This window comes from Nanorana parkeri, unplaced genomic scaffold (genome assembly GCF_000935625.1).
Source record: "Nanorana parkeri isolate BGI_ZX_2015 unplaced genomic scaffold, ASM93562v1 scaffold1053, whole genome shotgun sequence".
Taxonomy (NCBI): Eukaryota; Metazoa; Chordata; class Amphibia; order Anura; family Dicroglossidae; genus Nanorana; species Nanorana parkeri.
In genome coordinates, this window is record NW_017307321.1 from 468,500 (window position 1) to 483,497 (window position 14,998).

At 42.4% G+C, this 14,998-nt stretch overlaps 1 protein-coding gene across 2 annotated transcripts; it reads left to right on the top strand.

Moving 5' to 3' along the window:
• The first annotated feature begins 3,638 nt into the window (after positions 1-3,638).
• KRT8 (keratin 8) lies at positions 3,639-14,639 on the top strand. Of its 2 annotated transcripts, none has more exons than XM_018567469.1 (9): positions 3,639-4,043; positions 7,516-7,724; positions 9,439-9,499; positions 9,586-9,681; positions 10,236-10,400; positions 11,240-11,365; positions 11,706-11,926; positions 12,045-12,100; positions 13,863-14,639. In XM_018567469.1, exons 1-9 carry the CDS (start codon positions 3,687-3,689, stop codon positions 14,102-14,104), a joined length of 1,533 nt encoding a protein of 510 aa, XP_018422971.1. In that variant the 5' UTR covers positions 3,639-3,686; the 3' UTR covers positions 14,105-14,639. The 2 variants fall into 2 exon arrangements, with proteins under 2 accessions (XP_018422971.1, XP_018422973.1); XM_018567471.1 differs by having other exon boundaries at positions 12,045-12,091; positions 13,866-14,425.
• Positions 14,640-14,998: the final 359 nt, after the last annotated feature.

Here is a 14,998-nt window from a genome sequence, read left to right on the forward strand (position 1 = left end):
CTAACCTAAGTCCCAGTGTTCTTGAGCATTCAAGGAAAGTGCCATTACATGTAAAGTACATTATTGTGTTACAGATACTGAAACGCTTCAGTGTTGGTCACATAACTGGCTTCTGGAGGAAGCCCCAGTTCCACATTTGTCACAACTTCTGTTACTGTTTATTGTGTAATGGAGCAGCACTATAAAAATACTGTAACTGCCGTATAGTACATACAGCTGAGCTTTCCCATTTACTGTATTTACGTTTTGCAACAGTTGATTTTCATTGTTCAAAGTAAGTAGATACTACTAGAAAACTACAGAGTATAATAATTAGAAAGGGAGAAGGGTGTAGAGAAATAAAATCCAGATTACTCAGCGGTAGAACAAATTTCCGTCCTTGTGAATACGAGGCATAGTAAACAGGTGCTGCACTGCCTGTCTGACAGGTGTAGTCCCTGCTGCAGGGCAGGTATGTGATACGTGTGCCGGCGGTCACACCCTTCACCACCCATCAATCCCTACACCTTCCGCACTTAGCCTCAGAATACAAAGTTTTACTGATAAACTGCTCTCTGCAGGCTATTTGCCTATAACAACACATTCTTTCGTCTAATTATATTGACATCTATTTAATTCTGTGCAAGAGAAGATAAAGCCACTTCACAAAAATGAATACTATTTTTTATTATCATTGATATCACAATAGCAACTGTGCTGTCACTTTCCAGACAAGCATTGTTATACTGTATATAGAATTCCTACAAACAAACTGATTAAGGATATTTTATAGCCACTGTCTCAGGAGACCCATACAACATGCAGCTATAGAATGCAGTGAAGACATTGGTGTCACTTGCCATGACAAATGAATGACATTCTGTGTGCAGACAGTGAAATGTTAGTAACTGTTATCAATTCTATCCAGCCTCCTGGAAAGTTTATTTTGATCAAATGTAAAATTATTTCTAAAAGCAGAGACGACTCATATTGGGAGCAACTCACTCTCTGTGCCAGAGTTCTGCTCTAAACAAATCATATGTGTGGAATTTGAGGAAGATACTAGAATGCAGGGCTGGGACAAGGTGGTGGGTAGAAGGGGCAGCTGCTCTGGGTGCAAGGTTATCATGTGGGGGGCCATGCAGAGTGCAGTTGCCACCCTTTGCTGACGCTGAGTGTTGCAGCACTGTGCACTTTCCCATTATTAGGCATTACGAAGCGGCATTGCTGTTCAATGCCTCTTTGATGCAAATCTGCTGGCACCCACTGGGGAGTAAAGTCCTCTACTTTGCCTATCTGGTCATGTGACCCCACTTCCTCTAACATGACCAGGGAGAGGAAGACGTCTTCCTTCCCAGCTGCACCTGTACTGTTAGCAGGTCTGAAGTAAGTGTGTGTGGAAGATGTGCTGCACTTAAGCTTCGGCTTTCAGCACGGTTCAGCCGAGCCGAGGCATATGCGTTCGGCTCGACTGAGCCGCTCGGATGAAGCCCCCCCCCCAAGAGTACAAAAAATAAATAAAAAATAAATAAAAAATAATAAAAAAATGTAAAAAAATAAAAAATCCTGGAGGCAGAGCGCTGGGTGACGTCACACGCCTGTTGAACAGCCCCCTTCCAAGTCCCCTATAGCTTTCCAGCTCCCCGGCCCCATCCAGGATCTCTATAGCTGTCCAGCTCCCCGGCCCATCCAGATCCCCTATAGGTTTCCAGCCCCCTGGCCCCATCCAGATCCACTATAGTTTTCGAACCCCCCAGCCCCATCCAGATCCCCTACAGTTTTTTAGTCTGCTGGCCCCTTCCAGATCCCCTATAGCTTTCCAGCCCCCTGGCCCCATCCAAAGCTTTCAAGCCACGCGGCCCCATCCAGATCCCATAGCGCACTTCACACCCCCTATATTTTTCCTCTCCCTGACACCAACATCAGGGGCAAGAGGAGCAGCTGGGAGTGAATTCTGTTTTGTCTTAATTAAACCTATTTTACAAATTTCTTGTCTTGAAAACACACTGAGGGGAATTTATCAAAACTGGAGTAGACAGAATCTGGAGCAGTTGTCCATGGCAACCAGTCAGCATCTCTCTAAGGTTAGGTGCACACTTGTGTGATCTGTGACCGCGCGGCAAGAGGGCACAAAACTGCGGGATGGCCGCGCGGTTACAGAAACGCACACCCCCGCTGATTGCGCTGGCGGCGCCGTTATTTTCTAATGGCCCTCCAGTCATGCCAGGCAGATTTGAAGATTCCGCCCATGCAATTGCGCAAAATCACGTATAAAAAAAACCCTGCATGTCGCAAAAATAGGTACATGTACCTTTTGTCAGCAATTGCACCGCGGATGTAACCGCATTGATAATCAATGGGGCCTCCTGGCAAACGCCGTGTGCAACAGCACACAAACGTGCGGTCCTGGGACGCACGCTCAAGTGTGCACCTGGCCTCAAACTAGCAATGCACTTTTTGTGTTCAGTCCCATGGGCTAAATTAGAGAAATCAATCAATTTGCTAAAAGTCTACTCACACCATAGCGCAATGCACTGCGACCTAGGTGTGCTGGTGCGTTGTGTTGCCCTTCATTCCGAATGCCACTCCAATGTACTGGTGGGTGTTTGCTGCGCTAGACCACACATTGCCACAACAGTGTTTGTTGTGTTGCTGAGCGGTGAAAAATTTGCACATCAATGCAAGGCACGCAGAATGAATGGCAACACAATGCACCTAGAGCTAGAAGAGGGACATTTAAGATGCATAAGGGACACACAGAGGGCTTTGGTTCCTAGAGAAGGGCAGTTCCTTTAGGGCTTGTTCACACCAAATGCAGACCAGATCGGCATGAGTTTCTGCATACGCAGTGCAGTGTGTTATACCGCGTTTTGTGCCGCGTTTTTTATGCGTTCCGGACCGTTTTTGGTTAAAAAAAAATGTTTTTGTTGTTGTTTAAAATGGGCTTTCAGTGCGTTTTGATGCGTTTGCATGCATTCCAGAGCAGGTAAAATAGGGCTCGCTGCAGTTTTTTTTACATGCTCTGGAACTGAACGCTGCTGTGTGAACTAGAGCCCAAAATACCATTGGAATACGTTGGATGCAGTTTAGACCCGGTCTGTAACTGCTCTGCTCCTGGAACGCGCTTGGTGTGAACAAGCCCTTAAATGAAGGATAGTTGGGTGTGTGCTGCTCACTCTTCTTGTGTGTCTGTTCTGCACTCTGGAGTCCCCCCTCCCACCCTCCTATGTGATCTGCATTGCAAGCTGCTGCGATCTGTATTGCAAGCTGCTGCTATACAAACATAGTATCTATCATTAATAATGACATACAATCTGACATTACAAAGTACCCAGCATGCCATGGCACAATCAACATCGGAACTATGTTATGGCACAAGAACTTTTATCCAAGTCTAACTAACACCCTCACAAGTGAAAGTCTCCACAGGCTGGCACCCCCTCCACTCCTGTTTCCTGGGACCCTCTGACTAACCCCCTGAGTGCCAGGTTCTCCTGCTGCCCGGGCAGGTGCCCCCTCTAGTGTCGGCGTGCGCTGGCAGGTGGTTGGCCCCGCCCTCCCATGGCACAGTCAGCCACTCAGGTGAGGACAGACTGGTGCCCCGCCCTCTGTCGGGCTGATTACATATAAGGGCAGGGTGTAGAAGTCGCCGCAGTCTGTCCTCTGATCTCCGCTCCAGACTGTACAGTGCGCAACCAGAAGCCACCATGTCCATCAAAATGAGCAAAGTTACCTACCGCACCTCCAGCAGCGCCGTGCCCCGCTCCTCCGGCTTCAGCAGCTTCTCGTACAGCGGGGGGCCAGTAGGGGCCAGAGCCAGCACGGGGTCCTTCAGTCTGGGCTCCAGCTATGGAGGGGGTGCCAGGTTCGGCAGCGGGTACAGGACGGCTTATGGTGGGCAGGGGGCAGGTGCGGGCTCTGCCGGGATCACCCATGTCAGCGTCAACCAGAGCCTGTTGGCACCCCTCAATTTGGAGATCGACCCCAACATCCACATAGTGAGGACCCAGGAGAAGGAGCAGATCATGACCCTCAACAACAAGTTCGCTTCCTTCATTGACAAGGTGGGTAGTTGGCACAGGACCCTTTTACTTATGTTTCTGCACACTTTACTTGGCACAGGACCCTCTCACTTTTAGCTCCCTTTACCTGGCACAAGACCCTCTTACTTTCAGCTTCCTTTACATGGCACAGGACCCTCCCACTTTTAGCTCCCTTTACCTGGCACAAGACCCTCTTACTTTCAGCAACCATTAGCTGGCACAAGACCCCCTTACCTTTTTGCATGCTATATCTGGCACAGGACCGTGTTACTTTTATCTTGTTTAACCTGGCACAAGACCCTCTCACTTTTAGCTCCCTTTACCTGGCACAAGACCCCCTTACTTTCAGCAAGCATTACCTTGCACAGGACCCCCTTACTTTCAGCAACCATAACTGGCACAGGACCCTCTTACTTTTAGCTCCCTTTACCTGGCACAGGACCCTCTTACTTTTAGCTCCCTTTCCCTGGCACAGTACCCTCTTACTTTGAGCTCCCATCACATAGGACAGCACCCTCTTACTTTTAGCTCCCTTTACCTGGCACAGGACCCTCTTACTTTCAGCAACCATTACCTGGCACAATACCCTTTTACCTTTAGCACACTATATCTGGCATCAGACCCTCTTTGAGCAACCATTAATTGGCACAATACCCCCTTACTTTCAGTGCCCATTACCTGATACATTTATTTAACCTTGTCCATAGTTACTAGCATTTAAAATCATTTTTCCAGAACCATTTGCTTGTCTGGTGTATCTAAATGTGTCCTCTACAGTTTTGTTTGAAAAAAGAAATCCCAAATGAATGTGATCCTGTATATGTATGTTTGCATACTGCTTTGCAGATACTGATGAAAAAGTTCTGAGAACATTCTAGTTAGGAATTAAGCTAAGAAAAGAGTAAAACCATGCATGTTGTATGACAGTTTGATCTGAATATTAGCTACAGTCAGATCCTGAAAATGTCAGCTGTCCCTGAAAATGAAGAACGTTATGTTAGCAGAGGATCACTGCCTGTTTCTGATGGCTTTTCAACTGATCCTGAAATGTTACTGAATGTTCCTGTGTGTTACTTGCATAGTAGCCATTTTATTAGTAGGGGTCAATAGTCTGCACAGTATTCAAGAGCCTGCAGATTTTTTATAATCTTTTCTAACATTCATAATGATCCTTTGTAACATATTAGGACTGCCACACCCACAGCTGTGACACGGTGCCAAATTCCAGTCTTCTGGTGCCCATCGACCTCCCCAGTAGATATCATTGACTTCTGCCAGGGAGATCTGTCTGTTCTTTATAACATTTACAGCCTTCCTGGTAGATGAAGTGCTAAAATGTAGAAGTCCCTTTAATTACTATTTATAAATATCGACACATTTGTTCTTCATTGATAATTCTATCTATCTATCTATCTATCTATCTATCTTTCTGTCTATCTTTCTGTCGGTTTTATGGTCACATTCTTTTCCCAATATTGATTCCATTTCACACGCTGGGCAGAAGCAACAGCTGCACAGCCGCCTCAACCTGTTTGAGAGCTGACATTGTACTGTCCAGATGAAGCTTTTTTCTTTTAATAGTTTGTGGTTAAAGTTCGCCTTCTGCCAGAAAATCCAGCAACACCTCATAACGACGTGTCATAAATGACACCAAGAACTGGATTATTATTATTTAATGGCACTGCTAATATAAGCTGCTACTTCGCTTAAAGTGATATTCCTATTCTGAAGAGAAGTGTAAATCTGTATCTGAGTTTGCTGCATTTACCTGAAGCATTTCATATTTTTTAAGCATATGCAGCCACTAGGTGCAAGTATAGAAAAAAACAAGTTAATTTCTTTGTATAAGAGCCTGAGGATAATCAGCAATACCAACGTAGAAACAAGAGAACGGAACACAAACAGTATAAAGTTTGACTTATTCAGAAGTGATAAGTGAAGCAAGCATTCAGATAATTCAACTGTAATAGATCACTATAATATTAAACCCAGCTGTTTCCAGTTGTGGTATTTTGTGTTGATTAGATAGTCTTTAATTCAAAAGACGATAATACAGCAGTTTTACCCATGTTTGGTATATGACTGTTGCACATTTAACTGTTAAAAGATATCCAGTACACAGACAGGCCAGAGAGCCAGAAATGCTCTGTAAGGCCCCTTTCGCATGGGTGGTGGCTGACCCAATCAGCAGGAAATCTGTGAATGGATCCCCTGCTGAATCAAAGCAGAACGGCACAGATATCACTTTTGTTACATCTCTGTCTGTTCAGTTTTTTTTCACCATCCTGCAAACTGAGCTTTACAAACACGTTGGGTCTGTGGACAGGCAGATGTAAATGGATGTGTGTCCATTTGCATGCTTTTGCCTCCAATCCATCGTGTTTAGGTCTGATGGACTCAGAGGTCATCGGATGTAAAAGGACACCTGCCTACAGACTAACATTGAGCTTTCGATCAGATCCGAAATACCTGACAGGTGGATATGATCAGAACAGCATGGTGAAAGGGACCTAAATCAGGGGTGGACAAACCAATATGGCATTCCGGAGCCAGTCTGTCCAATCCAGGAACCAGCAAGATTTATTTAAAACAAGCTCTGTTGATAACTAGAGAAACCCTCATACTGTAAGTTAGACGTCAGCTGTAATTTTGAAGGAGCATTGGCTACCTGGTTCCTGGGATTTGTCCTGGTCTTAATTATGTAATATAAATTGTATAAAAATAGTATACTGTATATAAGCAATAATCCATCAACTTCAATTTTATACAACATAAAGGATGCCTTACTAGTAAAATGGGATCTGCTTTTGCCAGGCTGTGTTTGAAGGTGTATACTCTGGGCTATCATCCTGATCCAGGTTTATTTCGCTTGTGTATTCTGAGCTAGTAAAATAGTACTCAAGATGAAAGCTGTGAAGAGTTTAGAAGCAAGTCGGTCTTGGCAGAGCAGAGGTCTAATAAAGAAGCATATACTAACTAGATGGCCATTGGCTGTCTTCATGGATCTGGGAATAAAATGTTGCAGTAGCTGTCTAGGTCAGGGAAAAAAAAGGATTTGCAAGTAAAGAACCTAGTTCATGTCTACCGCGTGGAACCAAAAACCATGTGTGGGAGCTATAGATAGTAACTGTAGGAACGCCATATTCTACAGCAGTTTTTCCAAACATACCCTCAGGTTCTACCAACAGTGTGTGCTTGCAATATCCACAGCAAAATGGCATTGCTAAGACACGAGTTACTCCACCTGTTCATATAAAACATGCGTGAGTTTAGGAGGCAATGTCCTACAGTACATAGTCATAGCAGATGAAAAGTCAATATAACACTATGGATAATATTCTACGTTTTCTCAATGAAGCTTTTTGCCTTAGTGCATTGTACTTTATAACAATGTTACAACTTTTCAGCAGAACCTTTCTGTGTCGAAGAAGTATATTGTTACTCCTGGAACATGTGATTATATAATAACATCCAATACTTATTGTCCTTGTAGGTGCGCTTCTTAGAACAACAGAACAAGATGCTAGAGACCAAGTGGGGTCTCCTCCAGAACCAGAAAATCACCCGCAGTAACATTGACGGCATGTTTGAGGCTTACATCAACAACCTACGCCGCCAGCTCGACTCTTTGGGTCAGGAGAAGCAGCGTCTGGAATCTGAGCTTGGAAACATGCAGGGTCTGGTAGAGGACTTCAAGAACAAGTAAGTTCAAGCTTCCTTTCTAAACGAATCAAATACATGTGAGACGGTCACCCTTTTGTTCATTAAAACCACAGGCCTGACTGAGGAACGGTAATAATAGACTTCTGGTAAAATGCCAGGCTGACTTGACTTAAAGAAAACCAATTGTGTCTAAGTCTGTTTAAAGATTATTCACACCCCTCTGTTAGTAACACATTCTAAAGCTAACAGACAGAGTATGGGGTCAGGCAGTAGGGCAGTAGAATTCGGGTGATCTTTCACCCCAACTCCAGATCTAGAGTCAAACCCAGTACCTAAGGCTGAATAAAAAGGAGGCAAATACAAAGATTATTTTCTTACCATATTTCAGAACTTCCTGAATAGCAAATACCTTACCTGTACTTAAAAAAAACCCCACAATAATCTATATTACCGTTTTCTAATTTTCTTTCTCAGGGACTGTTAAAGTGTATCTAAACCCAAAAATAAAAATATAATATATTGCAGCTCATCAGTCCTTAGATGTGGTGACCGCATTAGTTTTCTTTTTTATTTAGTCTTATTTACACCTGGTGATCCTACCAATAACACACTTTCTGTACTGAGCTGATTTGGCTAACTCTCTGTACTGTATGTAGTGGTGACTGCATTTGTTTTCAGGCTATGAACATTTTTAGCAAGTATAGAAAATACCTGTTGGATCTTGCCAGAAATAGTGTGTCCTTGTCACTTTTTGTGGGCTGAAAGGAAAGCACAAAGAATCTTGTACTTCTTGTCTAAACTACTGGTCTTATTAATCCACTATGTAATGGAGATGAGCAAAGGCAACATGTTTTAAGTCCAGCCTGTATGACAATCATGGCTTCCTCTATAAGTTATTTATATAGCACCAACAATTTGAACAGCCAGTTACACACTGTGCATATGTCCGTGCCTGCTTTCATGGAGTTTGCAATCTAAGGTCCCTATCTCATATTTACACATACTAAGGCCAAATTAGACAGAAGCCAACAAGCCTACCAGCATGTCTTTGGAGTGTGGTAAGAAATGGGACTAACTGGAGGAAAGCCACCCAAACACAGGGAGAACAGGCAGACTTCATGTAGATATGTCCTGGCTGAACCTGAATTGGCACCAGTGACCTCAGTGCTGCAAGGCAGTAGTGGTAACCACTGAACCACTGTGCTGCCCCAACAGTGAAGTAAGTGTAGACCCAAAAGGACAGGAAGCGTTATTTGTGGGATCACTAAATAAAAACTAAATCGGCTCTGCTCTACTGTAGTTTAAAATCAGCATTGTTCTATTTGTAGGCTGAAAACTAGGGGACAGTACAACCTGTCTATTTAAGGACACATTTCTCTATTACAAATAAGTTACAACCTCATTCTCTATCCCCTCTTATGGAGAATTCAATGTAATCTATTTTAATATGACCCAACTGTCTTCCTGTCTGCATTTGAGAAAATATTGTGCTTGGATCTAATTTCTAAATAAGAGGGATGGAGCTCCATGAGAAGGGTTGACGAAATTGAGAAGTTTTATAACCATAAATGGGAACTGGGAAGCTGGTGCAGAGAATAGCATGTCTGGAGCGTTCATATTCAAGAATTTCTGCCAACTTCTGTGCAATGGAACATTTTCATCTTAAAGTGACATTACCCCTTCCTCATTAGTTCTTTATTAACCCAATTTAACCCTATGAATTCAAACCTATTTGTATAACGCTTTTCTACAGATATGAAGACGAAATCAACAAGCGTACTGAAATGGAGAACGATTTTGTCCTGCTGAAGAAGGTGAGCCAGTGATTACATTCTTTCATTTGTTTTTTAAATTTTTATGCATACCATATGATCAGTAACCCATGACACTTTGTCTGTAGGATGTGGATGAGGCGTACATGAACAAAGTGCAATTGGAAGCAAGACTGGAAAGTCTGACAGATGAAATTAACTTCCTGCGTCATCTTTATGAGGAGGTAAGACCTGGCCTTTTAAGTGTTTTGTGTTAACAAGATGCAATTACATTTTCCAGATTTAATTGGAAAACTTGCATATATTTCCTATTGGCTGTGAAGGATTTATTTGCAAATGTTCGTGTAGTTTTATTGGTAGTGCGGTTCAAATCTTGAAGGGTGCTGTGTTTCTCTTTCTCCTTTTTTTTTTTTTTTACCTTTTAAAAACCTTTTAGTATGTAAATTGGTTGATCATATTAGCTGACTACACAACAAATTTGTTGCCTATGTACTTCTGCCTTCAAGATCAGCAGTCATGCGTAGGTGTGCTTTGTCAGTGCCCATCCACAGCATTGACAGCTGTGTCATGCTGAGAATAAGCCTTTTTACTTTTTTGAAATATATATGTGGGTTATGACAGAGGGGGTCCCAAATGCATGAAATGTGGCTGAGAGAAGTTACATTTCCATCACGTTTTTTGAAGCATTGGGCTTATGGATTTGTGTAAATCAAGCTGCAACATTAGATTCACTGTCCTGTTTAAATCTTCACTGATTTTTATTTTCCTCTCTGTGCAGGAGCTCCGCGAGCTGCAGTCCCAGATTTCTGATACTCAGGTTGTCCTGTCTATGGATAACAACCGAAACTTGGACCTGGACAGCATCATTGCAGAAGTGAAAACTCAGTATGAAGAGATTGCTAACAAGAGCCGCGCTGAGGTTGAGGGCATGTACCAGCTGAAGGTGAGACTGAAAATATTAATGGATAGCTTTAGAAAACCATACTAAATGTATAAATATGAAGTCCCCAGGACATGAAAATACAATGCAGAGAATTTGCTGTTATGGTGCTATACTGTCTGTAGGCTCTTAACAAGCCCGGTTGGCTGTAAGTATCTACTATTGGCTATGGTAGCACACTGTTTCTATAATCTATTAGAGTATGCTTTGTGATCTGCTTTATGATCCATTCCACAGAAATATGTTCATGTAAAGAGATTCACTTCAATGTATGAGTGTGTCCCTTACAAATTTAAAAGGCATTGCCTTTAGATGAAGGGTATATTTTGTAATTCATCCATATGTCTATTTTGGATAACTGAGAGCCCAACTGAAGTCTCCTTTTTATATTCTTGTGCTGCCAATGGTTATCATTTTTAACGGTTTTGGCTTGTAAATGCCTTTTTAGGTGAATAGAAATGTGCTTCCTGCCCTCTCACACTAGTGCTCTTTGCTGGTATAGAGGGTTGGCTTTATGCTGGTATATAGGAGTGGGATCCACAGCCTTTATCACAAGGGTCCTTACTCACACTTGTAGTGCTGAGAAGGAGAGGGGTGCATCTGATCACGTTTGTTAGATTGCAAAGTGCACAAGTAGATTGGACCCCCGCTTTAGTCCTTGGACAAGTAGTTTTTTTTTTCATTTCCACACCTTTGAGGCATGCATGTTTTGATAGACTGAGCAATGGCTCTAAGCAAAGTGTAGGCAAGACTATGAAAATGAGAGGCGGATAGTACAATGCTTATCTGCTAATAATCTCTCGCATTATTGTTTGCTAAGTTCCTCTTATTATGTCCTACAGTACCAAGAACTTCAGGCATCAGCTGGACGTCACGGTGATGACCTTAAAAACACCAAGACTGAGATCAGCGAACTCAACCGTTACATCACGCGGCTGCAGTCTGAGATTGACTCCCTGAAAGCACAGGTGGGCCATATACATCATTTGCCAAGAAATTAAACATTTGTGTATTAAAAAGCTGTAATAGTTAATACCATTTTTAAATGTATTTATTATGATGGTTTTACAATGTACAAACAGTTCTATAATGCTGACTGACTTTAATTGTTCAGGGTTCAGACTCCATACAATTTGTTTTCCATGAAACATGTATTCTTTCATCAGCTTCAGCCACTGAAATGTTTATGTTGTACTAGGAGGCTCCTCATACAAATTCCCAAAGTTACAAAATGTCAAAGGATTGTAAAAGACCTTGGCCGTCTGTCTGTGTGGATTTCCTGTGTAACTTTGTTATCTGTTCCTACAGCGTGCAAACCTTGAAGCACAGATTGCAGAGGCTGAGGAGCGTGGTGAACTGGCAATGAAGGATGCCCGCAGCAAGCTGAATGAGCTAGAAGCTGCTCTACAGAAGGCCAAGCAGGACATGGCTCGCCAACTGAGAGAATACCAGGAACTGATGAATGTCAAACTAGCTCTGGATATTGAGATTGCCACCTACAGGAAACTGCTGGAAGGAGAAGAGAGCAGGTAAGAGATGTTGATTATACATGTGGCTACTCTTTTTGCATTATGCATTGGCATACATTTTTAATGATAGATCTTAGGCAGCAGCTTTTTACATTTAATATTTACTTTTTATTTACAGGCTGGAATCAGGCATTCAGAACCTTAGCATTCAGACCAAGACCACTGGTTACTCAGGTAATCATCTTCTTTCTTTTTAAAACAGAAAATAGTCACTTTACAGAGATTCATCTTTCTATTCACATAACTGTCAGAGCGAAGGCCACTGGAGCTGGGGAGCAAAACTTGCAGTGACAGGGCCTCTTTAGGTGCATTACATATTTAATCAGAGGAGAAGTGGATAACGTGGTGCATCACATATTTAATCAGGGGAGAACAGGATACTGTGGTGTATCACATATTTAATCAGTGGAGAAGTGTATACTGTGGTGCATCACATATTTAATCAGAGGAGAAGTGGATAATGTGGTGCATCACATACTTAATCAGAGGAGAAGTGGATACTGTGGTGCATCACATATTTAATCAGGGGAGAAGTGGATATTGTGGTGCATCATGTATTTAATCAGGGGAGGAGAGGACTCAAAATACCTGAACAATGCCTGTATCCATTCAGATTGTTCAGGTATTTTGGCAGCCAGCAGGGCCGACTAGCAAAATACTGAAGCTTGGCCCTGTGGGAGATTCCTCCATCCAGTTTAGCGTAGATGGAGGAATCTGTTGCACTTTTTCCATCTGACCATAGAAAATCTGCAGATAATCCATAGGTGTATGGCCAGCTTTAGGCCCCTTTCACACAAGTGGTGGTGGATGGCTGTTCAGAAGGCGACTGAGAGGAGGTTCGCAGATGTTCAGGAGCTGATACTGTTGCCTCCTAGATGCCCTTTTTCTTTTCCTCTCAAGGGGGATTTTACATTGAAAAAACATGCTGCAACCGCATGCCAAGCACATGTACTGCCTGTCAAAGTCGACATCCCACGTTTGCTGCACCGTGATGTGCCAAGGCAACGTGTACAGTTTACAATATGATTGCACAGTCGGGACCAGTAAAAAAAAACAAGCAGATCACCAGCCGGTTTTTACTGACTGACAGCTGACAATCGTGCTGAATCATGCATAATGCATTGAGATGGGATGGCTCCGATACAGAAACTGTTAGTTTCTCCTTCTGTATCTTTTGTGACATTTGCATCCTCTATATGGGGGCAGAACTTAATTTCAAATGCCCTATATCCACAACTGATAAGAATCGGTTTCGTTTATAGTTTAGTGTACCATTAGTGTTTTCTGATTATTTCTTCAACAGACAATGTGGGTGAAAGTTTGCTTTCATTCCTAAATGCATATATGCCTATACCTGAAATAAGTATAAGAGAAGCAGGTGTAGATTTCAGTATGGTGACAAAGGGATAGATTTGCCTTCTAGGTGTAACAAGCAAGAAAATCTGATAGATAAGCTATCTGATAACTGAAGCACTTGTTGTTCCAGATATGGATGTAATAGGAATATATAGAAAAGGCAGCCTGTCATGATACAGCCATCACTTTCCTTCTCAAAATGTTAGTTGCTTGGTCGTTTTTGGCTTCAATATTTTCTGATTCGCTGATGCAGAACAAGCATGTAGTAGGTAAAGTCATTACTCTAGATCTGCTTTTTCATACACGTTACTTATTGTTCCCTTTGAAGCCTGTCTGTTGATATAACAACCAAGAAGGGGGTCAGCAATGGCAGCCTACATATTTCATTGTTCAAACACAGAATAAAACAAATGATATACAGTAATGCATAGCGGACAATCAGCTGGTAACTGTTAATTATAGTCCTGCTACTAAAAACTGGTTCCTGAATAACCCAAAGGTTTTGTTAGTTTTGATATAGAAAGAGCAGCTTTGATTTACAAATTCCGGGTGACTCATGTTTTGTATGTTTTTTCCACAGGAGTTAGCAGTGGCTACAGTGGTGGACTACAAAGTTCATACACTGGTGGACTACAAAGTTCATACACTGGTGGACTACAAAGTGGGTACGGCGGTGGATTGGGAGGCAGCTACATGTATGCCAGCAGTGCCAACTCCTCCCCCCTGGAAACCTCCAGAACCAAACGCAGCATCGTAGTGAAGACCGTTGAGACCAAAGACGGAAGAGTTCTGTCCGAATCCTCAGACGTCTTCTCAAAATGAGTGCCTTTTCCGCTGACACACCAAGCTGTCCCACAGCCAGGGCTCTTATTACAGATGAGCCTTCCTAAAGACAGAAATCAGGACTGGTGGGGTAGATGTCCTAAAATCCTTTTTTTAAATTTGCCTTGGACATTTTAACCTGGATCAAGCTACCCCAGCTTGGGCCATCAATGTGGCACAAGTGCTAGACCCTAAACGGTGCTCTCCCAACTTTGAGAATAATAATGTTTACCTGTATGTGAAAATGGGATGACAGGAGGAATTAGACATGAGTAGCTTATTGTACTGTTTCAGCAATTTGTATTGATTCCTTCCCAGCAGGCTCAACTTAAGGTGGGCTTGGCTTCCAGTGGGCTCAGCTGTGCTGTCTCCTCTTCCTTTATTCCTCTCTTTCTTGGCTTCCTGTGCAATTCTTATCACAAACGGCTAGGTAAAAACTTCTTGCAGCGTGCTTTGTCCATCCTTGCTAGGTGGATACTGGAAGTGCTCATCTTGTCTTGCACCTTCCAATAAATCTCTTAATAAAACCTTTTTTAAAAAAAAAAAAAAGAGAGTTTCTTCATTTTTTACTACATAGCTTGTTATAAAAGCAAATCACATATTGGCATATAAATACTGAGGTGACTGGGAACTGCAATAATTCTTTATTTGGCTCATTTAGATTTATTTATTATTGGTATTTAGATAGCACTGACAATTTACTCAGCGCTTTACATACTGCACATTCACATTAGTCCCTGCCCTCAAGGAGCTTACAATCTAAGATTCCTATTTTATATGCATGCATACATAGATATGGCCAGCAATTCTGCAAACACAATACACATTGGTTCATTTGCTGAAGAAGTGAACAATTCATAGATACACAGTTGTGCTCAAAAGTTTGCATACCCT